At 46.3% G+C, this 24,887-nt stretch overlaps 2 protein-coding genes across 15 annotated transcripts in view; both read left to right on the top strand.

Annotated features, from left to right (window-relative positions):
- Positions 1-5,608, top strand: part of AKAP8L (A-kinase anchoring protein 8 like) — a 32,142-nt gene extending 26,534 nt beyond the window's left edge. For 6 of the 7 annotated variants that reach the window (XM_045195760.3, XM_024560795.4, XM_053911029.2 and 3 more), the window contains 2 exons: positions 5,039-5,134; positions 5,230-5,608. In XM_045195760.3, the coding sequence (XP_045051695.1) occupies positions 5,039-5,134; positions 5,230-5,535 (402 nt within the window). In that variant the 3' untranslated portion in view covers positions 5,536-5,608. The remainder of the gene's footprint in view (positions 1-5,038; positions 5,135-5,229) is intronic. The other variant, XR_008425121.2, reaches the window with a different exon arrangement.
- Positions 5,609-5,823: 215 nt separating this feature from the next.
- Positions 5,824-23,989, top strand: AKAP8 (A-kinase anchoring protein 8). Of its 8 annotated transcripts, none has more exons than XM_024560781.3 (14): positions 5,824-5,970; positions 8,419-8,457; positions 10,351-10,383; positions 10,878-11,154; positions 11,556-12,036; positions 12,535-12,664; positions 12,918-12,964; positions 14,556-14,589; positions 16,546-16,633; positions 18,538-18,679; positions 19,060-19,153; positions 19,583-19,713; positions 20,821-20,916; positions 22,687-23,989. In XM_024560781.3, the coding sequence occupies exons 1-14, from the start codon at positions 5,952-5,954 to the stop codon at positions 23,128-23,130; spliced, it is 2,055 nt and encodes a 684-aa protein (XP_024416549.1). In that variant the 5' UTR covers positions 5,824-5,951; the 3' UTR covers positions 23,131-23,989. The 8 variants fall into 8 exon arrangements, with proteins under 8 accessions (XP_024416549.1, XP_024416548.1, XP_045051617.1 ...); XM_024560780.4 differs by having other exon boundaries at positions 5,825-5,970; positions 10,875-11,154; XM_045195682.2 differs by lacking the exon at positions 5,824-5,970 and adding an exon at positions 6,007-6,451.
- The last annotated feature ends 898 nt before the right edge of the window (positions 23,990-24,887 follow it).

Here is a 24,887-nt window from a genome sequence, read left to right as displayed (position 1 = left end):
ATTTTTCTCGTTGCTTTCAAGATTTTTATTATGATGTGTCTTTGTGGATCTCTGTGTTTATCTGTTCAGAGTTTTGTTCAGCTTCTTGGATGTAGTAAAGGTTTTTCATCAGATTTCTGAAGTTTTTAGCCATTATTCAGATAATTATTCTGCTCCTTTCTCTTGTCTTCTGGTGCTCCCACTATGCATAGTTGGGTAACTTCATGGTGTCAGAGGTTGTCTGAGACTGACTATTCATTTTTGTTTATTCTTTTTTCTCTGTTTTTCAGATTGTATGATCTCTACCTAGCTACACGTTTGCTAAATCTTCTGCCAGTTCAAATCTGTTAAGCCCCTCTAGGGAATTTTTCATTTCCATTGTATTTTTCAGCTCCAAGATTTTTACTCATTTTTAAAAAATACCCTTATATTAATGTCTATTTGATGAGACATTGTCATTATGCCTTTTCTTCTTCCTTCCCCCCAGGTCTTGTTACTATATGTTTGCTTGTCTATTTGTTTAGTTGCCTTGTCAAATTATTTTAGTGTGCCCTGGCTGGTGTGGCTCAGTGGATTGAGCGCTGGTCTGCGAACCCAAAGGTCCCTGGTTTGATTCCCAGTCAGGGTGCATGCCTGGGTCACGGGCCAGTTTCCCAGTTCAGGCGTGTGAGAGGAACCGATCTATGATGTATCTCTCACACATCAATATTTCTCCCCCTCTTTTTCTCCCTCCCTACCCCTCTCTAAAATAAAAAAAATCTTTTGGTTCGCAGGCCAGCAGTCAATCCACTGAGCCACACCAGCCAGGGCTAAAATAAAAAAATTTTAAAAATCTTTAAAAAAATTACTTTAGTGAAGTTTCTTTCATCCCCGCAATGTAAAGCTTCTGATCGTGCCTTGGAGAGAGAAGCCATAGGCAAGTGTACAGCCATCCTGGGATAACAATGGTTTGACAGGCTGTCTTTGACTGTTTTCTTTCCCAGACTTGACACTTAGCGGTTAAGCTCCACAAATTGTTGGGTGATTTCTCTATTGTTTTCAACAATGCCTTGAGTCATGAAATTACTCCCCAATCTGATCTAAGTAAATTTGCGCTACTTTACATGGATCATTTTTAAGGTCATTGTTTGAGCTTTATTCTGAACTCAGGGAGGTTATTCTTAGCTGCTTATTTCACTTGTCCTCTCTGGCAACCCAGCCAACCAATGGTTTAGTTTATATTGCTGTCAAATCTACCTGTCTCCTTTTAGTTTTCTCCACACACTCCACTGTTTTGAGAATGCTGTTAGTCTTGAACTTCCCCACACTCCTGCAAATGAAGTATATTCCTTTGGGACGAGATTTGAAAGTTTATTGTTCTCAGGCTTTCCTTTCTCCCTGGGCAAAATCCTTGAGTGTAAACTCCAGAATTGGGGTTAGGGACAGTGGAATGCTTCTCTCTGAATGAGTCTGCTGCTTTAGAAGAGATGGGTGGAGTGACAGCTGTAGCTTCTGATATTCTTGGTTTGGCTTACCTCTCCCAGAATGGGACCTTTGCTTTATGAAAAAGCCAGTATTGTTAGCATGTCATGTCCAACCAAGCCTCCATGGATAGAAGAAGGGAGCACCCACCTCTCTACTGAGCTCGCCCAGAACTTAGCCTCAGCAGCAGGTAGTTAGATGTTGACATCCTCTCCCTCCTGGGAAGATACAATCCTTAATTGTAATGAGCTGGGTAGAAAAGGAGGCCGGTGTTCTTGGTGGTGCCATCTGTAGTGGAGTTTCCATCATGCTGAGCTGAGAAGCAGAAAAGCTACAGGTCATAGTTAAACCACCACAACTTGCCCTGGCCAGTGTGGCTCTGTTGGTTGGAGTGTTGTCCCATAAATTGAAGGGTTGTGGGCTCAATTCCTCCTGGTCAGGGTACACGCCTAGATTGTGGGTGGTTCCTGGTCACAGCACGTGCAAGAGGCAACCAATCGTTGTTTCTCTCACATGGATGTTTCTCTCCCTCCCTTTCTCTTTCTCTAAAATCAGTAAAGCACATCTTAAGGTGAGGATTAAGAAATCAATCTGCAGAATTTCTCAGGATGCCATGCTGGAAGTCTATTCTCAAATTCATTTTTAGGAAGCCTTTTTAACCTTAATTCCAAAAATTTGATAAAGGTAACACCAAGATGAAACTGTAAGTTAGTTTATTATGAAAAGATAAATGTGCCCTGGCTAGGGAGCATCATTCTGTATATCAAATGGTGGTGGGTTTGATTTCCGGTTAGGGCACGTACCCAGATTGTAGGTTTAATCCGCGGTCAGGAAACGTATGAGAAGGCGACTAATATTTCTCTTTCTCTCTCTCCCTCTCTTCTCTCTGTGAAGGCAATTCATCCTCGGCAGAGGATTAAAACAAAGTGCTAATAAAATATTAATAATTATCAATCGAGTAGTGATTCAAATGTGTGAGACACTATAAGTTTGTTTCTGGAATACAAGGATGGTTCAATAAGAAATAAGCAACAGTATCAGTATAAAGATACTGGAAATGAAAACTTTTTACATGCAAATAAATGAGTCTCAGAAAAGATGAATAATTCCAGCAAAATGTTCTTAATTCATTGAATTGGTAACTGGGTTGAGATTTAAGATAACATACAAAAAGTACTAGTTTTCCCCACTCTTGTAATAACCAGTTAGAAATGTAAATGGGGGGACGGGTGTCAATAACCACAAAATGCATGCAGTAACTAGGGATTAGCTTTAAGAAGAAAGTTATGAGATCTTAAATTTTGGACAAATAAGACCTCCGTGCATGGAGGAACAGACTGTGGTCTTAGGTGGGAGATTTAATAGAAAAACAACAAAACCAGTGTTCCCCACATTAGCATAGTGCAATTCCAGTCAAAGTCTGGGGAGGAAAGCTGACCGAAATTATTTTAAAGTTTTATTTGAAGACTATAGTTTATATAGGAAGTAGTAGTGAGTTCAGGGCCTTAAGCAGATGCAACTAACTGCAAAACCATTGCAATAAGAAAAAAGTGATAATAGCACAGTAATAAAACTGGAACCAGAATAGCATCAGTCTAGTGAAAGGTCCCATGTGTTTTGGAACTTGGTGTTTGTTGGCATCAGTACAGGTTCCTTGTCTGAAACCCTGGGGCCAGGTCTTTTTGGATTTCAGAACACAAGATATGGTCACTTGGATCTGGGAAAGTTCCTTGTAGTTGAACCCTCAATAATTCTTCAGGTGACTTTTATGTAAGTTGGACAAATAAAAATGGTATAAAAACATAATGTCAGCTCCTGTTTTACCACCACATAAGTTTTAGGGGAAAAGTTTTGGGTTTCAGTGGAAACTGGTTTATCTTATAAATTTTTAGAAGGATAAGTTGACTCCTACCTCATACTATGTAATTAAATTCTAGAATTCTTAATGGAAAAAACAAAACAAAATATAGATTATTTGTTTACCTTGATATTTTAAAGGAAAGTCGGGAAACCCAGGCCACGTAAAAACACTGGGCCGGTGGCCACTCTGCATCTCAGAGCACTTGGATTCACTGGTGGGCAGGGACATGCCATGGGAGGCAACAGAAGTATCCCACAGTGATGATAACATCTAATGGTGACCAGGAGGCAGGGGAGACAAGTACATTGTTTTAGTGCAGTTGGAGGAAGCATGCTTTACAACTTTTTTGCAAAGTACTCCTGCACACAGCTTTTGGTAAACCTGTTAGGTGGAATTAAAAGCACCAGCATATAAGTATTTGTTTATTCTGGTGATGTTTGGTCATTGCAGCAGAAATCTGGAAGGAATGTAAATGTACCTCATTTGGGAGACATTGTCCTGTGTGCATCTCTGCTCCTCCCAAGAGGAGGACACTGTGTTGGCATGTGAGAAAGTTGGGGAGGAACTGGTCTGTTGTTATGTCCCAATTATGCATCTCTAGCTTGTTTCATTTTGAACATGCATGAGTTCTGTTAATATTTTCCCCAAGTGGTAGAACACGTAAAGAAGAAAGGTAAAGGCAGATAAAGGGAGTAGAAACAGCAAGTGAAACGTGATGTAGAGTTGAATGGGCTTCATTAGGAATCCAGGAAACGGAGTTTTCCCCCAACAAAAATGGCTTCTCAGTTACTTTCCTGCTTACGGCTTTATACATACATTACCTTTGCAGTGATGAAAGTGTAATTTGCCTGTAATCTCGCTGAGGTTATCTGAGGAAATCACCTAGCAGTTTGTTGTAAATCCTCCCAGGCAAAAGATTCTGGCAACTATACAGAGAGTCCATCATACAACTTTATTACCATGCCAGGGGAGAGAGATGAGCCCTATTTTAAAGACTGCATGGTGTTCTTTTCAATGTATGATGTTTAATCACTTCTTCACTGAAGAACATTTAGGCGCTTTCTAGTACTTCATTACTGCAACCCACTGCTCACACCATTCCTATTCCTAAATTTAGGACAGGATAGATTCCAGGAAAGAATTACAGTACTCAAAATTTTTACTTTTGATACTTTCTACCAAAGTGCTTTCCAGAAAATACAAGTAAACAGTTTAGCATCTTTCCAGCAGGGTAAAAATGCCATTTTTCAACCTTGCCATTAGGGTATAATTCTTCATCCTGGGAATTCTATTGATTAAAAGGATGTGTATCATTTAAATGTACTGTCAGGTACTTGTATTCTTGCTTTTATATCCTCCTTATTGATCCTAAAGAGTTCCGTGCTTATTAGGGCAGCTCTTTGTTACAGATTGCACATTTGGCTTTTAGTAGGTTTTTAAAATATGTTCACTGCTTATAGCTTTTATGTAAGTGAATCAGATTTCTGCAGTATAGCTGTAAAGACATGTCTTTAATCAGCTGCATACAAAGTATGGTGTGGAAAAACGGAGCATTTCAGCAATGATAAAATCGGGTCGTGGCTCCATGCTTGGAGGGTTGGCCAGCGGCACGCTTGTACCCAAGGTACACTTAAAAACCTAAGAGATCTGGTTGGAGTCAGGTGGAGGTGTGTGGTGTGGGAGGGCTCCACACCCAGAGCAGCCTCTCTAACCCCTCCCCGCCTGCCCTATCCACAGCTCATGATGGAGCAATCGAAGAAGTCATCACTCATGGTGGCCCGCAGTATTCTCAACAACAAGCTCATCAGCAAGAAGCTGGAGAGCTACCTGAAGGTGAGGCGCAGGTGCCTGGCACAGGCCCTGGCTGCGTCTCCAGCCCCGGTCCCGCGGGTCCTTTCTCCCTAATAGCATCTGTGCCCTTTCTACAGGGCGAGAACCCTTTCACTGACAGCCCTGAGGAGGAGAAGGAACAGGAGGAGGCCGAGGGCAGCATCCTGGATGAGGGGGCAATGGTTGAAGCGGCAGGGGGCACTGAGGGTACCGAAAGCACGCCGGTGCAACCCCCGGTGCCCCCGGAGCCGACCCCTGGAGCTGTGTCGCCCCCACCGCCGCCGCCCGAGGAAGACGAGGAGGCCGTGCCCTTGCTAGGCGGGGCGCTGCAGCGCCAGATCCGTGGTATCCCGGGCCTTGACGTGGACGACGACGAGGAAGAGGGCGGCTTGGACACCCCCTGATCAGGGTCAGAGGCAGGCAGGGCTTGCGACAAGGAGGCTGGAAGAAGAGCTCAATAAAGTTACTCCCATCCCACCTCCAGGCTTGTTTCTGTGGGCGGTGCCGGCGGCAGGTGGAAGCCAAGACCTCCCTGAGCAGGGTGCAAGACTTGGGGGGAAGGGCGGGAGGGATGAGTTGTGCGCCTGCGTAAAGTGAGGCCCCCACGGGCCGACCCAAACTCCCATGATGCTATGAGCGCTAAGCCGACCAACCAGCTGAGGCGATGGGGGCGGGCCCACCATGAAAGCCAGGCAATGGTACTAAACGCAGAATTACGTATGCGTCTGGTCTTCCAGTAGCTGACGGCGGGAGGTGCTTTGAGCGCAAGCGTCTGGTGGCAGCTTAGGAAAAGGGGCTGCTGGCCGGCCGAACCTGAAACATGGAACAAGGCTACGGAGGTTCGTACGGTCAATCTGGTGCAGTATGGTTCGGGCAGGCCTTATCCATATATGTCGCCGGTCAGAGGGCCACAGGGCCTGGGCCTACGCCCGAATGCGGTTACTGCAGCCTGGCCTTGCGGAAAGGCGGACAGGGCGCGCGCACACCGCTCATTGGGCTGCGACGCCGTCGCTCCTGCGGCGCTGCATACGATTGGGCTGCGGCGCTTAGGGAGGCGGGCAGAACTCGGCGTCCCGACGCTGCAGCGGGCTTCTAGGGCCGCCTTGTGCCGACTGGGCCGTTTCTACCCTTCACCCCCCTGCAGGGCTAAGTTCCTTGCCGACTGCGCCGCTTGCGGGCCCGCCTTCCCCTTCGGAAGACCACAAAATGGCGGCCGGGGGGGCGGAGCCACTTTTCGAGCTCGTGGGGCGCTGAGTCCTCTCCTCAGGCGACCGGGCCTGTCCCGGGAACCGCGGAGCTCAGCGGGGACCTGCACGCGTCGTACGTGACGAGGGCCTCCCATTCCGGAATGCGTCCGGGCGGCACAGGGTTGGAGGCTTCCCCACCAGTTCCGCAGTGCAGCGCAGCCGGGCCGGGTGAGGCCTCTGGGGCTCAGCCGTGGACCTGACTTGTGCGGGCCTAGGATGAGATTGAGGGTCATATGCTGGGTATTGTGCAAAGCTGGAAACCTGATGTATCTCGAAGTAGTGGCAGATTGGTGGCTCTCTCTCAGGTAATGCCTCAATGTGGCCTGGAGGTGCTAGAAGGTTGTGTAAAGAGGGGACGTGTTCTTTCCCCACTTGGGTTGTAGGGCCTGCGGCAGGTCGAACCTTCCAGGGTCTTACTCTTCGTCTTGAGAATTAGTATTCTGGGAAGCCTTTGTTTGTGTGCTTGGAGTCGAGTTTGCCCTTTAGGAACAGTTGGCTTGACCAGGGGCAGATCCCTATCTAAGTACATTATGTTCGTTCGAGAACCACGCGATCTGATCTTGGAAAAAGGAGCTAGAGAAGGCGTCTACCTGGAGAGGTGGCAGCCTGCGTTAGCAGGATCCAGATGGCAAGGGCAGGACTTGCGGAAGCAGAGAGGTTCTGTGGTGCGTAGGTGTGTCCGGGGTCTTGGAGTGGCTCAACCTAACTTTCCTGGTCTTTTCTGCATCCTGACTGGGTCTCATCCTTCTTCCCTTGCCTTCCCACCAGATCTTTCAGCCAGTAATCAATCCTTCCTCATGTAGGACCTTATCTTGAAGAGGTTATCCCACACCACCCGGCCCCACTTCGTAGCTGCTGAAAACCTTTCAGACTCGGTTTAGATGCTGCAGCTTCCCTGAATCAATCTGTAGCTTTTCCACCTGGAGTTATTTTCTAGGGCTTACTGACTCTTGACAGTGCTTCCTGACTTTATTTCCCAGCTCCATGATCTTGGGCAAGTGACTTGGCCTCTCAAGGGTTTTACAACAGGAAAAATAGTAACCTATCTTAAGGGATATTGTGAAGTTACGTGAGTAGTATATGTCATTTGTTAGACCAATGTCCCATAGTGAAGCAGTTAATACCCTGCCGTTGGTCACTTTCTGTTAGAACCACCACTCTGCCTTTCTCTGCAGATGTGGAAGCTGTGTAGCATGGGGAGAGTGTACCTTGCAGAAGACAGTCTTCAGCGTGACTTTGGATCAAGTCCCCTAACCTGGGTCTTAGCTCCCTGGTTTCTGAATAGCATTCTGTGATGCTGGCTAACATGTTGTTCATCGGCCCACAGTAGGCAGGTCAGCTAGTGGTTTGGGTTGTTCAGGTAAGGGAGACCAGATGTGTTCTTGCTTCATTAAGGTGAAGTCATTTGACAATATGGATGGCTACATGTCCCCAGCTCTGTACCACATCAAGGGTCACAGAGATGAAGAAGGACCAGATAGATACTGTTATTGGGGTCTGGAGGGGAAAGGGAGCCACCACAGAGGGGAACACAGTCTGATGCCTTAGGGCCAGATGAAGCCCTTGGACTTGAAGGCCCTTAGGAGCTTTGAAGAGTTCAAAGCCACACGTAAGTAAGGCCTGGAGAGATACAGTTGTCTCCAAATTCCAAAGTTTCTTCACTTATGGCTACTTGGTTGGTAAGGCAAGGAGGGGGAATGGGAGTGTGTCCTAATGCTGAGTTAACTGGTGGCTCTTCTGTGTCATCCTCAGTGGTGAGTTGAGACTTAGGCCAAGGTCTCTCAGCAAGTGACCAGAGCTGGCCCAAGGCCCATTCCTCTTCCCTTTTTTTTTCTGCTTTGACCTCAGGCAGGTGGGGTGTGATGATGCAATCACCTAACTGTGGGATGACCTTTAGGGAGGCAGTGTTATGGTTCTGCTATCTTGGAAGGCTGTCACTGAGCTTCTTTGAGGATATCCCTTTAGGCTCTTCAGAGCACCTCCAAAGCACCTATTCTCTAGTCTGACTCCCCGCATCCTAACTCACAGTTCTCTCCACAGGCTACGGGGCATGGAGTGCTGGACCCACCAACACCCAGGGTAGGTTGGACCTGCTTTCCGGGGAGGCAGGGGCTGCATGGGGGGACAGTGGCCGGTAGCCTGGAGAAACATGGGGTAAGGGTAGGGGGAAGCCCAGGGACCAGGAAACCTTTTCTGTAAAGAGCCAGATAGTAAATTTTTTTCACATCTGCAGGCTACATGATCTTTGTAGTGCAGCAGCCACCATGGACAATTTATAAACAAAATAGACGTGGCTGTTTTCCAGTAATGTGTACTGAAGAACATTTGACATTTATGCACCATATAGTTTTTCGTGTGTCACAAAATGGTCTATTTCAGCAACTGCTGTTATTTTATTCTAAGTTAAGTATCTGGTTACATAACCAAAGGTTTCCTAAATCAATAGATTTTATTTCTTTTTTTTTTTTTAAAGAATTTATTTATTTATTTTTAGAGAGGGGGGAATGGAGGGAGAGAGAAACATCAATGTTGCTTCTCAAGCGCCCCCCTACTGGGGACCTGGCCCACAACCCAGGCATGTGCCCCAACTGGGAATCGAACTGATAGCCCTTTGGTTTGAAGGCCAGTGCTCAATCCACTGAGCCACACCAGCCAGGGTGGATTTTATTTCTTGGTAGGTTTAGATTTATAAGGTAGAGTAGATAGTATATAGAGTTCCATATACATACCATATCTTCACCCCTACACAGTTTTCCATATTATTAACATCTTGCGTTAGCGGGATACACTTACTACAATTAACAAGCCAGTGTTGGTACATTATTATTAACTATAACCCATAATTTACATTAATATTTACTCTGGCCCTGCCTGATGTGACTTGGTTGGAGCGTTGTCCTGTAAACCAAAAGGTTGTAGGGTTTGATTCTCAGTCAGGACACAGGTCTGGGTTGCAGGTTCAGTCTCCAGTCGGGGTACAACATGCAAGAGGCAACCAGTCGATTTTTCTCTTCCTCTTTGTCTCCTGCCTTCCCCTCTCTCTAAAAATCAATAAGCATGTCCTTGGGTGAGAGTAAAAAATATATGCGTTTACTCTGTATTATATAGTTCTGTGGGTTTTGATAAGTGTATTAATGATGTTTTTGATGTCATTAAATATTCACTTCATTTTCCTTTTCTTCCTCAACCACTTAAAAACATAAAACCCATTCTTAGCTTGTGGGCAGCTGTACAACAACTGGTGATGGGGCTAGATTTGGCCTGGAGCCTGTTTGCTCACCCTGCTCTGGAATCCAGGTCATGGTGCTGAGTACATTTGAGGGACCAGCATGTGCTCTGGTTGCCAGCTTTATGCAGTATCTGTCCCAGGGGGTAGGATGACGGCTTCCTTTGTTTTCTGAGCCTGGGACTTGCCCCTAGCACCATTGGGGACAGGGTCACTTCTTCACCCATCCCAGGAAGAGGCCTTCCATCTCACTCAGACATATATTGTCCCCTTGCTCAGTTGAATTGGGCACATGATTTCACACTGGTGCATTCGTTCTCCATGTTTTTGGTGGTGTCTGAGCCCTGGATAATTGGTGCGTGCTTGGCACTTTAGAAGGGCTCTGCCTGGGGACCTGGCCTGCTAGCCTCTTGGTGGTGGCCTATACTGGATGAACTTCCTGGGAAGGATGCAGCATCCTTCCCATTGTTTTGATGGGGGAGACTGGGCTTGCCTAAGAGGGAATCCCTGTTTATGCTTAGCTGAGTGCTCTGGAAGAAATTAGTTTTACTGCTAGTGGCCCAGCCTTTCCTCGCCTTAATAGACAACCAAGGGTGCCTCCCAGAGTGTTGCCACAGAAACCTGCGGCCCTGGCCCTGTGGTTAGTTGAGTGAGGTGACAGCTGTCCTTCAACATCTGGGGGGTGGGTTGTGTCACTTGCCTTTGTTCTGCAAACAAAGCTCTTGTGTGTTCTTGTTTCCTCTAAGGTGCATATGGAACTGGTGTGGCCAGCTGGCAAGGTAGGCCCTTATGGGGGTCAGTGGGTGGGTGAGCGGGCCTCTGATCAGCCACCCAGAGGAGATGGGATGCAAGGACACCCCCATCTCCTGTCCTAGCTATGCTCACAGCTCTCCTGAAGGCTTGGCAGGCTAGGCCTGAGGTACTGAGGAGGCCTCAAGGGGAACTTGCAGGAGGTGAGGGGGTTGTGGTCATGTTCTGGGAGCAACATCTCCATGGTAGATCTGTCAACAACCCCAACTGTCACTTGTGGGTTCTCAGCTACCTCTGGATTTGGGTGGGAAGCAAGTCTTAGGATCTGGCACAGAAAATCCACTGCTCAGAGTTGAGGTCTTGCCCATGCCCTCCTGTAACAAGGCAGTGTAGGTGATACCAGCGGCACTTGGTCCCGTGACCCTTTTCTCCTATGGCAGCGGGTGTTCCTCCCCAGGTGTGCTGACCATGGACAGGCCTTGTGGCTGCTAAGGTCTGACTTAGCTCTTCTTCCCTCCAGCAGGTTATGAAAACTACAATTATTATGGTGCCCAGAACACCAGCGTCACCACAGCAGCAACCTACAGCTACGGCCCAACCTCCTGGGAGGCCACCAAAGCCAATGATGGCCTAGCGGCTGGGGGCCCTGCCATGCATTTGGCTTCTTATGGTGCAGAACCATGTACTGACAATTCCGACTCACTCATTGCCAAGATCAACCAGCGTTTAGACATGATGTCCAAGGAAGGAGGCAGGGGTGGGAGCAGCGCCTGTGGGGAGGGCATGCAGGACCGGGACAGGTAATTATGTACCTTAGCCCTTCTCTGGGGATCCAAACACTGTGCTTTGTCCAGAAGGGAGTGGGCACCCGCTCTCCCAGGAAGGCTCTCCCCAAGCACCCTCCTTTGTTGGGTCAGAGATATTGTAATAGGACTTGCTTGTAATACATTTCTTGAGTGGTGGGGTTTAGGGTATGACTGTGTATAAACTGTGCCAGATTCCCTTGTTTCTGCACCAGGAGCTTAGCAGAACCAACAGCTTGTGCCCTCATTCATCAGTGTTCCATTTTGCTTCTGAGCATTTAGGAGGGATGCATGGCAGTTTGGTTTTCTTTGCTGTTCTTAGTGTAGGAAGGTCAGCTTTGCAGGAGGTGTTGAGGTTGCACCCAGAGTGTGTAGTGATGGTTGTGCTTTCTTTGCAGTTCCTTCCGCTTCCAGTCATTCGATTCCTACGACTCCAGGCCTTGTCTGCCCGAACACAATCCCTACCGCCCCAGCTATAGCTACAACTATGACTTTGACCTGGGGCCTGACCACAATGGTGGCTTTGGTGGTCAGTACAGCGACTGCCGGGACCCTTCCCGTGAGCGGGGCTCACTTGATGGCTTCATACGGAGCCGGAGCCAGGGTCGCTTCCAGGACCGGAGCAACCCCAGCACCTTTATGCGCAGTGATCCATTCATGCCATCAGCGTCTTCTGATCCCCTGTCTGCTCCCTGGACTGAGCTGAACTATGTGGGTGGGCGGAGTCTGGGAGGCCCCTCCCCCAGCAGGCCCCCACCCTCCCTCTTCTCCCAGTCCATGGCTCCCAACTATGGGGTAATGGGCATGCAGGGGACCGGAGGTTATGACAACTCTGTGCCCTACAGATGTGGCCAGTCACAGACCCGGATAAAGGATCGGGTAAGCCCTTGCAAAGTTATCTGCTTGCTTTTCTTTTCCTTTATAAACAGCTTTATTGAGATAAAATTTATAGATTGTAAGATTTACTCATTTTCAAATGTACAATAGGATCTTTAGTAAAAGTGTACAGAACTGTGCAGCCTTTACCACCATCTAATTTTAGAGTATTTCTGTCAACCCAGAATGAAACTTCCGCCTTTAGCAGTCATTCCCTATTCTCTCCTCCAATCTCTGACAACCACTAACATAGTTTCTGTCCCTATGGATTTACCTATTACAGACATTTCATATGAATACAATATTGCATCCTTTTGTGTCTGGCTTCTTACATCCAACATAACTCTTGCGGGGGGAGCACATAAACTATGTTGTCTTCTCTTTCTGAGAAGACCTTGTCTACTCTTACTCTCTCGTCTCAAAACCTCTTCATTCTTTGTTTTTCTGGGGTATCTTAATGGTCCGGGTAAGCTGAACATGAGGATATGCTTGTGTTTGTAGCCCAGGTGGAGAGGGTTTGACCGCTGTGGCCCAGATGGCATGAGCAGGAAACGGAAGCAGTTGCAAATCTACAATGAGCCGGATGCCAAACAGGCCCGGGCTGACAGTGAAGGAGATTTTTCTGAAAATGGTATGCCCTGGGGGTGGGATACAGTGAATTTTCTGTTGGTATACGAGGAAACAGTCGCATGCTTAGTGGTCTGCCCACCTGTTTGCACAGTGGATACACAGGAACTCAAGGGTGCCGTGTGTCATCCAAGCGCCCATAGCCCCCACTATAGTAAAGATAAGCTCAGTCACTGGACAGTGAGCTTGGGAGGGTGAAAATCAAGTGGGCCAACTGCTGAGGGGCTGACTTTCCCTATTCCTTTTGTATCTGGTAGATGATGGAGTTGGTGACTTCCGGTCAGGAGATGAAGAATTCAGGGGTGTAAGTCCACCTTCACTGGTCAGCCTCATTTGTCTCCAGTGCAGGATTTCTTCCTTATTTCAGCTTGTTTCTCTCAGAGGCAGGAACTGCCACTGTGGTAGATTTCATCTCTATGTTATGAGTGGATTTAATACCCTGACTTGCAGCTGGGTTTCTAAGAATATTCCACTTGCAACAATCCTTCCTTTCTGGAAAAAATTCCTAGTCCCCTCCCCAGCCGCTCCAGTGTCCCTTGTAGTGAAGCACCTAGCTGCTCATATGGTAAGTGCAGTGGCTGTGCAGGCTGAGGCTTCCAAACATGTACTGAAGACTGCCAGCTTCATGTTGGTGCTGAACTGCATCCATGTCATTCAGGCCTTCCAACCAGTCATGGTAGACAGGTGTTTAAGGCCGGCTCATAGCCAGAACCACACCTGAGGACCTGGGGAGCCAGCCTTTGCCACCCCCTGCAAATTCTGATCCAAGTCTGGGGTAGGTTTGGGGTGTATGAAGGCTTTGTCCAGGTGCTTCTCATGGTCAAGTTGGTTAGGGGTAAATGGGAGGGGTGGGATACAGTGAAATTTCAGCTTTTCTAAGGATCTTGCTTGCCCCTTGTCTATCTTGCTTCCATCTTGAGTCTAGGAATCTCTGCACTAACTGATTGGTAATTTAATCTTTGGCTCAAGGAATGGGCTTCTTTGCCCTGGCTGGATTGCTCAGTTGGTTGTAGCATTATGTCCCGTATACCAAAAGTTTACAGATTCAGTCTCCAGTTGGGGAACGTATGGGAGGCAACCAGTCAATGTTTCTTTCTCACATCAGTGTTTCCTCTCTAAAATCAATTAAAAAATGTCTTCAGGTGAAGATTTAAAAAATGTATATCTTCTAACTGAAATGCAGAGAGCCCATTCCTTTTTTTTTTTTTTTCCATCCCCACCCAAGAATATGTTTTTATTGATTTTAGAGAGGGAGGAACAGGGGAGAGAGAGGAAACACTGTGGTATAAAAAAAGAAACATCGATCGGTTGCCTCCCATACAAAGATTGGACAGGCAGCCTAGATATATGCTCTGATGGGGAATCAAACCCACAACCTTTTGGTGTGTGGGATGATGCTCCGACCTACTGAGGCACCTGGCCAGGTCTAGGTGATCATTTTTATCTCCACCTGGTTTTTTTATAGCCTTTGGTAAATACAAACAAATGGCTGGGAAACTTGGTAAAACCCATTTTCAGTAAAGAGTGCCTGAAGTAGCATCCTGCAGATCGAGGTTTCTTGACATACAGTTGATGAATGAGCTCCTGGTATTCCAATGTGCAGAGCTGTGCAGGTATACATTGCCAGAGGCCATTCTTTAGCTTTAGAGAGAGCTGAAAGAAGGTCAGTGTCTTTAATAGAAAAGCAAGCTAGTTATCATCACAGAATCTCAGAGCACCCAACAATGACAGGACACACTGAGGCTCTATCCCATAGCCCTGGGTCTTGTTCTAACACATTGTGACTGGGTTCCTGGTGGCACAGTTTCCACCAGGTGGTGTCAGGGAACTGGGCTGGTGTGGAGAGTTCTGAAAATTCCACCTCACTGCCCAACTTCGTGTGTGTCCTTTTTCAGGAGGATGAATTCTTCGACTCCGGGAGGCAGAGAGGTAGGCATCACCCATTGTCCCCTTGAGCTTTCTTGTGTGTGCCTGGCTGTCCTGTACTCACTGCCCAACTCCCAGCTAAGCTGGGCTTCTGAGAAGCAAGCCTGGGTGGGGCCTGAATGGAAGTGCTTGCTGACAGCTCAGGGCAGAGAAGGGGCCGTGACTGCTGGGTGGGCCTTGGCTACAGCACTCACCCCAAGGCTTTGCTCCATTGTATGGAGTAGACTTGCTGCAAATGGGTCTGTTGGCCTCATTCAATGCAGGCTGTGGAGAGTGGGGGGAGAAACTCATTTGTGGGTGTCTGAAGAAGCTCACAGTGGTAGTGAAAGTAGTCTCAGAAATGGAAAAGAGAAAAAGAAACGGTGCCCTACAGCCTGTCTTCTCAGTTCCCCTTGACCAATGCAGGTCCTCATACTATATTCTGGGCTTCATTGTTTCCACATTTTCCCTCAGTTACCAGCCCAGGGCCATGCTCTCAGCCTCCATGGTAGGAGTACTGGCAGTTGCAGTGCATTTGCTGCACAGGACAGAGTTTGGGCACCTACCTGGATTGGCAGTTCAGGGCGGGGGGGGGGGGGGGGGGGGGGGGGGCGGGGAGGCTTTCAGATACACCCAGCTCCAGATACTCCAGAGGCGGTCATTGCTCAGCAGGTCCCATCATTTCCAGTGCCAGAGACCTAAGAGTCCAAAGTCAGTGGCAAGACTAAAGCCAGGTTAAACCTATTGGGGGAGCCTGGAGAAGCAGCCTGAGACATGGTGGCCTTGAGCTTACTGGAAAGCCACTTTTCCTGTTCCCATGGGTCTGTCCATAGCTGTTTCCCCCATGAATCACAGGCTGGCTCTGCCCCCATAAATTTTGAAGGACCCTGGCTTAGATGTTCTTTCCCTTACGTGTTCAGGTTTAGCCAACCCTCTGAGGTCCTCTCACCCTATTTATTGAAGCGATTATGTTTGTAGCATGGGACCATACAGCATTGAGCAGCTCATGCAGTGGGGAAAATGCTAAAGCAAAGGTGACATGTTTATTGCGCACAGGTCCTGCTACCTACCCGGGATGACTTTGCTATTAAACAGCAGTAATAGTTTCAGGCAGTGACCTCTTGCCAAAAATCCCACACGCCCTTTTGAGAGGCTTCTGAGCAGCGCACGCCGGTCGCCATCTTCGTGGGACAGTCTCGTGACTGGCATCAGGGGTAGGGGTTACAGTTCAGATGCTATTCCAACCTTTTTTCAGTGTTTAGCCCTGGTCCCGAGCCATGGTAACCTGGCCTGGCCTCACGCTGGGATGCTGGACTGCACGGCTCTCAGAGGAGCTCCTGCACTGGCCCCAGGGGATGGATGGAGGACCGATAGGTCTCTTCCCACTTTAATTTCTAGGACTGCTTTCTCTATAGCCATGAGAAAGCCCTAGAGTAACGGTTTTTGTGAGTGGAAGGTAGAGTTCGGGCCAGCAAGGACTGACAGACCTGCTGAGGCCCTAGTTCAGAGGAGGCATAAGAGACGGTTTTCATTGTCCACCTAGAGATGGGACGGAGGGAGGTAGAACAGCTTTATATTCTGAGGCCTTCCAGCTGCTGCCTCTTTACGTAGAACTGTTTCCCTCTTAACTGATTTTGGGAGAAGACCCACTTATAGAGCACTGAATTGGAAAAGCAGAGAAGATCAGAGTGCAGATGGGCCACAGTGTGAGTGGGACAGGTGGGCCATGTCCCTGGCCCATTCCAGCCTTATCAGGCTATGAGTGAAGTGAAGTGTCTCCCCTGGGAACTCCCAAGGGTCCTCATCAAAGTCCATCCTTGTTGGGAGCCTTTGGTGCTTCAGGGTGTCCTGACCCTGCCGTGTGTGGAGGCAGCAGCGGGGCACAGGGCGCAGTGGTCAAGCTGCAGCCCCATCAAGGCCCTGATGCCCAGTTCCTCTGCAGGCTCAACAGAGGGTCTTGAAGGGATTTCTCTGTTGCAGGAGAGAAGGATGATGAGGATGATGAAGTGAAGAAGAGAAGAGAAAAGCAAAGGAGAAGAGACAGGATGCGAGACCGAGCAGCTGACAGGTGAGTGGGAGGTCAGCTGGACCTGGGCACTGTCAAAGCTGAGCTCATTCATCTTCACTCCATGGTGTGTGGCTGGGTGGAAGGGCAGGGGCGGGGGCCTGTCTAGTCGGGAAATCCTAGTCAAAGTGGTGGGAGACAAAACTTGGGAAACACATATGGAATTATATCCTTGCCAGGGGTTCCCTGTGGCCCTCATGTCCCCAGCAGAGAGCTCTGTTGGCCTTCTCCATACTTAATAGGGAATTACCTTGTCCCCTGGCTTGTGTCTGTCATGCCAGTCAAATGATGTTCATTCAGCAGAGCTGCTAAGAAAGTGCCTGTTGCTTTGTCCAAATCCAGACCGCCTCTGGAATTTGACTTAGCAGTTATATGTGTATAGATGTTACCTTCAAGATTGTCTTTGAATAGAAAAAAGAAGCACAAAAGTGCAAAGCCCAAAGCGTGTTGGTGTGACCATACCATGCACTTCTCTCCCTGCTCAGTAATGAAGTAGCTGCTGACTAGAAACGTAAACCACTGCTGGCCATGGGAACACTTGCTTGCCAAGGCTTTAAGCACACAAGGCTGCTTCTCTATGCACAGGTTCTCAAAAGGGCTAACACAGGCAGGGAAGCCAGGAACCGAAAAGTTGGAGCTTTCAGGTATTTAAAAAATTCATCAACCCTGACTGGTTGTGGTTCAGTGGATTGAGTGCCAGCCTGTGAGGGAAAGGGTTGCTGGTTCAATTCCCAGTCAGGGCACATGCCTGAGTTGCAGACCAGGTCCTCAGTAGGGAGAAGGTGAGAGGCAACCACACACTGATGTTTCTCTCCTTCTCTTTCTCCCTCCCTTCCCTTCTGTCTAAAAATAAATAAATAAAAACTTCTTAAAAAGTTCATCAAAACCCTTGTTAAGCAGATGAATAAGTGATGGCTAGTTTTGATCTATTTTCATGCCACATGAAAACTGAGATGACTTTTTTTTTTTTTTTTAAGAATCTTTAGATTCCACCATAGTAACTGAGGATTCTCAGAGCAATTATCACTTCTTGGAACAATTCTCATAGGGGAGATGAAGATGCTGCTGGGAAGCATATTTCTTTCTGACAGTTCTGCACATAGGGCCTGGGTGATTTTTTTCCTCTTCACTCCTCTGTCAGGGTTACCTACACATGTGCTTGTGTAGAGATCTAAAGCCAGGTGTTGGAGGCTGGCAGAACTCTTGAGTTGGCCAAGGAGGAGTCCTGAGTATCACAGGGCTTGTGCTCTTACCCCAGAAGATCCACAAAAATCCTGGGCACAGCCAAGGGAAGCAGCACTCCCCTGTGGGGGTGTGGCAGTCTGCAGGCCACTCTTCCCTCACCTTACAGCATAATTACATTTGTGAAACTTTGGAAAGACGTGACAAAGAAACCTCAGTTTCTATTCATGAATTTGACATAGCATGCCTTTACATTGAGTCCTGTGGGAGAATTGATCTTAGATCCTGTGAATTTTTATTGTGCAAGGTCTTTGGGATTTTTCCACCACATAAAATGGAGTGGTCTTGTATCATCCCTATGACTGCAAAAAGAAACACATCTGAGAAGCTATGGTGTTAGGTACTGTGTCCCCAGAGCAGTGGGCTAGAGGCTTAGGGAGTCCACAGTTCTGAATAGTCTCTACCTTAGGGTGTTCTCTTAAGGGCCTTTGCTCCAAAAAGACTGTTATGATAGTAAATTGCTACATGAATCCTTTTCCTGAAGACTTTTGAGGTTGTACTCCCATTCTTAGGATGAAGAAACAGGGTAACTGCTACTCTTGACACCCTGTGAGAAGTCAGAAGTCTTGGTTCAGAAATTGCTTTCTCATTTCCATTTCAGTCCTAACCAAAGATGAACTGGTTATCCCAGCATCACTGCTCTTGTTTTTGTCTTTCTTTTCCAGGATTCAGTTTGCCTGTTCAGTGTGCAAGTTTCGTAGCTTTGAAGATGAAGAAATCCAGAAGCATCTGCAAAGCAAATTTCACAAAGAGACACTGCAATTTATAAGTACTAAACTGCCTGACAAGACTGTGGAGTTCCTCCAGGTGAGGCACACTTGTTCTCCATCAGTGGTTCCCAGCGACCCAATGACACCTATAGGTGTCAGATTCCTCAAAGGGAAGGGAAAGGGAAATAGGAGGTCTTAACTTGGTTGGTCAAGGTTTCTGTTTCCAGAATAACAGCTATTCCAATCCCCAAGTCAGAGGTACAGCTGAGAACTCCAGCCATTGTAGTTCCCTTTAGTTCTGCCCACAGAGCTGCTGTGGTAGCCACCTTCCCACCCTTGGGACAACTGAGACAAGACTGTCATCCAGTAGGGGCTTGGCAGCCACTAGTGGTGAACTGCCTCTGGTGCATTTGAGATAATGCCCACACATGCTACCCTGTCCTGATTTCATTTGGTGCCATCTCCCAACTCCTCTAGGAATACATTGTAAATAGGAATAAGAAGATTGAGAAGCGGCGTCAGGAACTGATGGAGAAGGAAAGCATGAAACCAAAACCAGATCCTTTCAAAGGTGAGTTGTGATCGTGGGAGGTGTGCTGTTCCACGTGGCACTAAGGTACATACTTGGTGTAAAGTTAACACGGATGCTGAGGATGTGATTGAAGACCTGGGGGAGGGACACTTAGCAGTGGAACAAGGTCCTTGAGTAGATCTCAGCTCTATAAGCAACTTACCAGAGTAATACAAAGTACTCTGCAGTTATTTCTTCTTTGAACCAAGGGATGAGAAAAGTTGGCAGTAATAAATGACCCAGTGCAGAGGCTTGTTGTTCCAACCCTATACTCCTGCTAGAAGGCAGATGGCACCTATCTCAGATTCTGTCCTAACTGAATCCCTGGAGAGGGCTGCAGGGAGAAAAGGTGGACCTTCTTGGGGGCTGGGAGGAAAGCATCACATGCATGCTGTCCCAGATTCCACATGAGTTGGATTTCATCAACAGGGATTGGCCAGGAGCACTTCTTCAAGAAGATTGAGGCTGCTCACTGCCTGGCTTGTGACATGCTGATCCCTGCACAGCACCAGCTCCTCCAGCGGCACCTGCACTCTGTTGATCACAATCACAACCGCCGGGTGAGTCCCTCTGGATGGATGCTGCTGGCAGGCGAGCCTTCTCAGGCTGCTAGTCGAGTTTCAGAACCTTCTGTGTCTTATAGGAAATGCTAATATCTTTAGGGGCTCTTGCCATAATCCATCAAGTCTGTCACTTCATCAATTATTTGTATGGTACATCCCAATTTGTGTTAAAATACGAGAAAATATGTTGCTTAGAATTGATTAAATGTGTAGCTGAAATTGTCCTGGTTTGAGAATATTCCCTGTAAACCACATAAATCAATTCCCTAGTTGCTGAAAAACTGGATTTTCTTTAAATTAAGGCCAAGGGCCACTCAGAACACAGTGTCCTGGGGGACCCCTTTGGTCCTTACTAGCTGGTGGGGCCTGAGACTAAAAGTTTTGTCCGGGGTCAGCAAATTTTTCTGTAAAGGGTCAAATTGTAAATATTTTCAGCTTTGCAGGCCTTAGGGTCTTTATCCAACAAGTCTGCTCTTGGTGGGGAAAAGCAGCCACAGATACTAAGTGAAGGAATTGATGTGGCTGCACTTGGCCCCCTGGCTATAGCTTGTTGACCCTTGATTTAACGTCTCTGTGCTAGTTTATCCACCTATGAAGTAGAGCAGTTGATACCTGCCTGCCCATCTCCCAGTTTTATTAAAGTGCAGCCAAAGGCACTGTATAAACAAAGGGTTACTATATGTGTGACTAGCTCTGTTTTGGAGCGTGCATACTTTTATAATAAACTTATGGTAAAGTTAATATAACTCAAAACCAAAAAAGTTCTCTCCTTTCCCTACTTAGTTCACAAAGCTTCTAATCTGTAAATGCTTATTTCATCCTGGCTTATGCACATCGTACCTGTATGTCAAAAGTGTGTCTGTGCTTTTATCTTTTAAGATGATCAGACTTCTACACTATTTCAGTGTCAGTTCTGATGTCTCTGGTGCTTTCTTTCTCTCACTCTTGGAGTCTGGCACATTGGGATTTGCCTCAGTGAAGAAAGAATTAAGTCATCTCTGCGTATGGCTGATCTCAGGACAACGTGCTGTGGTCTGGCTGGTGTGTTCTCTTGCTCCTCTGTATGTGCCACTTTTTAAAGTCTATATTTGGTTCCCTTTGCAGCTGGCTGCTGAACAGTTCAAGAAAACAAGTCTCCATGTGGCTAAGAGTGTTTTAAACAACAGACATATAGTGAAGATGCTGGAAAAATACCTCAAGGTTAGGAGTCCAATGAATGGGAAAAGCTTTTGAAATGGAGAATGAACAGGAGTATGGAACTATATCTTGAGTGCAGTATTTAGCATTTCTGAGGTTTTTTTTGAAGAATTGAGAGATGTAGGAATATTATCAGGCTTGGGAATTCTACCACTGTGGATTTCCTGAGACACAGTGTTTGCCTGGGACTCTGGGATATGGTTCTGCTTGATTAATCTGTACAATAATGCTGACTCTGACCATGAGAAACCTTGACTACCTATCCATAAAATACTGAGCAAATGATGGTGGGATGCTTTTAAAAAAAAAGAAAAGAAAAGAAAACATATCTAATGTAGGTAATTGTCCCAGAAAGACGCTGAAAATAGGTTTTGCTGACAGATCCAACTGACAGCGGAATGGAGGCTCAAGGCAAAGGGAAGAGCCAGATGTGCCGCAATCACTGAGCCACAGTGACAGGAGCAGAGTAATAAAAAGTCCCAAATAGGATTCCTGGGAGGGAAGTTGGAGGAGCCCCTAGTTCCCCCTTGGGAAGCCCATTTTGCTAAACACTCAGCCCCATGACTTCGATATTTGAGGCTAGCAGCTAACCTCCAGCATAGCCTGGCTAGGTAGGACCTATTGGCCTTCCTCTCGTTTATGAAATGTTTTAGTACTTGATGATTCATTCTGTCCATTAAAGGCACAGAATCTAAATACAGCCAGTCCTCAAATAATGTCTTTGTTTAATGTCATTTCATTATAATGTTGATGAGATACCACAGGGACTTAACTCTTACATCAATTAGCCTATGTTAAAATTAATTTAGTTGTATATTGTTTATCCGTAGTTCCAAGAACCTGTTGATGACTTTAAGTGAGGATTTACTGTAACCAATTTAATAGCCATGACGTGACTTGTCAGTGTTTTACCAATGTCCTAGACAGGTTTAGTCTCTGGAGTCAGGTATAGACTTAAAGCTTCTAATCAACATATTTTAAAAACACATTTTCTAATCTGGTAGTCATAATAATTTAGTTCCTTTTTTCTAATCTGGAGACAATCTGCTTGTGAGAAGTTTGACTTCTGAGAGTCAGACTTGGATTTGACTCCTGACTGATGTTTAATAGCTGTTTGACCGCTGGCAAGTTACTGATCTTTAAGTCTCATTTCCTTATCTGTAAAATGGGGACAGTCCTCATGCCAGGGCTTTGAGCCTAAATGAAACTAAAATTTAAAATAGTCTTGCCCTGGCCAGTGTGATTCAGTTGGTCGGAACACTGTCCATAACAAAAAGGTTGAGGGTTTGATTCCCGGGCAGGGCACGTACCTAAGTTGCAGATTTGATCCCCGGTTCAGGCACATATGGGAGGCATCCAATCGATGTTCCTCTCTCACATCAGTGTTTCTCTTCCTTCCTTTCTCTCTAGAGGCAATGAAAAAATGTGGGGTGAGGATAAAAAAAATTTTTTTTAATAGTAAAGAAGTAACAGTAGCAGTGACTTCCTGTTAGTAGTTTTTCTTTCTGGTTTAGATACTAGGTGTTACTGAACTCTTCCTCATGGTTATATGCTTGAATGAAAAGTACCAAATAGTTCTGGTGAAGATTTTCAGACATGTCCTTTCTGAATCTTATCGGCTCTGAGAACCTGTAGGATTAATTCACCTGGTATAGTTTAAAGTATTGTTGACTCTGCCATTGTGAAAACAAGCTCCCAGCAACCTGGGCCTCCTTCCATCTCTCATTTGGACAGTTCTTTAGATTGCACTGACCTGTATTTCTTCTTGGCCAGGGTGAAGACCCTTTCACCAATGAAGCCGTTGATCCAGAAATTGAAGGAGATGACAATTTAGGAGGTGAGGATAAGGAAGAGACACCTGAGGAGGTAGCTGCAGAAGTATTAGCTGAGGTGATTACAGCAGCAGTGAGCGCAGTAGAAGGAGAAGGAGTACCCCCTCCAAAAAATATTGAAATGCTGGCCGAAGTGGAAGGCCCTGTGGACACGGCAGAAGCCACTAGTGAACAGCCACTGGAAGCAGACACACACTGTGAAACGGCATCTGAGAAGGAGAATGCTGAAGCAGAGGCCAGTGGTGAAGCTGCCCAGGCTGCTGAGGCTGAAGATGAAGCAGAGGCAGAAAGCACCATGACAGTCACTGTTCCTACCCCAGCTGCTACAAAAGCTGAAGTGGAACAAACTGATGCAGAGTCCAAAGATGTTATTTCCACAGAATGATCCTCTCTCCCTGTTTAAAGGGATGTTTATATGATGCATTGCTCTTTCTCCTTTGGTTTATAAGCAGTACTAGGGTGTGTGTACTGGAATATGCTGAAAACGTGTTTTGGTGAAGAGACCCAGCCATTTCCTTCAGAAAAATGTACCTCACAGGCTTGTCTTATAGAGTTGTGTAGCTTTCTGCCTCGGTTTGAAGGCTGCAGAAGTATTGTACATTCCCCCAAGCAGCTGTGCCCTCTCTACACTGCAGTTGGAATAATAAAATTTGGGTAATTAGATTTTGATGAAGCTTTGCTTATTAAATACAGCCATTAGTTGAATGCCTTTTACAATGATGATGATGATGATGATGATGTCCGGGAGCAGCTCATTACTAGGATATACCTTGCTTTATGATGGGTTTTTTTGTTTAAGTTTCAAGAATTTGTTTTGGCATCAGTTTTTGATCCCTGCTTTTGTAGTGCACTGAATGGTGTGTGATCCTCACAAGATGTAGCAGAGTCTTGCTAACATGTGATGCTGGTTCTATCACATCAGTGAACTCTCAAAGGCCTGGTGAATCTGACACAACCTCACCACTGGAAACACACGTAGTTGCCCCTCAAGACTAAGAGACTGCTTCGGGAGTCGTTTTCCAATCTTTAACCCTTGGTGAATCACCTTCAGAATTTATCTCATGTGTTCCACCTCTGCATTACTTCAGGGTTTCCTCTATAAATTGAAGTATTTTCTCTAAAACATTTTAAAAGAAAACTTGATGTCACTCCCATGAATGGAAAAACCAATATAAGTTGCCACAGATAAGATGCTATGTGTAAAAAATTAATATAATGGAATAAACATTTATTTTAGATAAGTACTCTTCCTTTGGAGCTGAGTCTGTGAGAAAGGAAAGCTAGCATGTGTTAAAGTCTGGCAAGTACCGGTTATCAAAAGAATTGGAAGAGACCTCCCATTTGAAATGACATTGCTGGGGCTGTTTTCCTGTAAACTTTTGAACTCACATTTAAGGAAGCATTTGGCCAGTGGGAAATTATTTAAAAAGAGGTAGTAAAAGTATTCGACGAGCGCCCTGGCTGGTGTGACTCAGTGGTTGAGTGCTGCTGGCCTGCAAACAAAAAGGTCGCCAGTTCAATTCCCAGTCAGGGCACATGCTTGGGTTGCAGGCCAGGTCCTCGGTAGGGGGCGTGTGACAGGCAACCACACATTGATGTTTCTTTCCCTCTCCTTCCCTCCCCTTTTCTAAAGAATAAATGAATAAAATCTTTGAAAAAAAAATTTGATGAGCATCTACAGTGTACCAGGTGCTAATTCATGATGAAAATAAGATAGGGCACTGCTCTTGTGGAGCTTTATTGGAGATGTGAGGTAAACATATATGAGAAAATTCAATATTAGAGCTGAAAAATAAATGCTCATAAGCAAGAAGATAGTGCCTCTGAATTCTTTCTGCCCATCATTCCTTAAAGTCCATCATTCCTTAATACCTCATCGATGTGGCTTAGTTCCAGGTTCAACATGCCCTTTGAAGCTTATTCCCTTAAGGCAAAAATGTCTGAAAAATAACAAAACTATAAAATTGCTTTGTTGTGTTTTTCTCGTAAAAGTAATTCAAGGGCTGTTATTAAAGCTAAGTTTCAGTGAGGTTCTTCCACCCCTGACCCAGTGTGAAATGATACCAATCATTTTATTCCTAAAAGTAGATTGAACCAGACCATCATTCCCCAAGATGGGGAGTAACTACTTGGGTACACAAA

Source organism: Desmodus rotundus, chromosome 9, assembly GCF_022682495.2.
Source record: "Desmodus rotundus isolate HL8 chromosome 9, HLdesRot8A.1, whole genome shotgun sequence".
Lineage (NCBI taxonomy): Eukaryota > Metazoa > Chordata > Mammalia > Chiroptera > Phyllostomidae > Desmodus > Desmodus rotundus.
This window is presented reverse-complemented; position numbering and strand designations above follow the sequence as displayed.

What these genes read in the sequence shown, in the direction of transcription:
- AKAP8 (XM_045195681.2), top strand. Translation starts at nt 6,022, where the DNA reads ATGTCGCCGGTCAGAGGGCCACAGGGCCTGGGCCTACGCCCGAATGCG. An exon ending in AGACCCGGATAAAGGATCGG is followed by an intron (nt 12,037 to 12,534) that starts GTAAGCCCTTGC and finishes TTGTGTTTGTAG; the next exon opens with CCCAGGTGGAGAGGGTTTGA. An exon ending in CGAGACCGAGCAGCTGACAG is followed by an intron (nt 16,634 to 18,537) that starts GTGAGTGGGAGG and finishes TTTCTTTTCCAG; the next exon opens with GATTCAGTTTGCCTGTTCAG.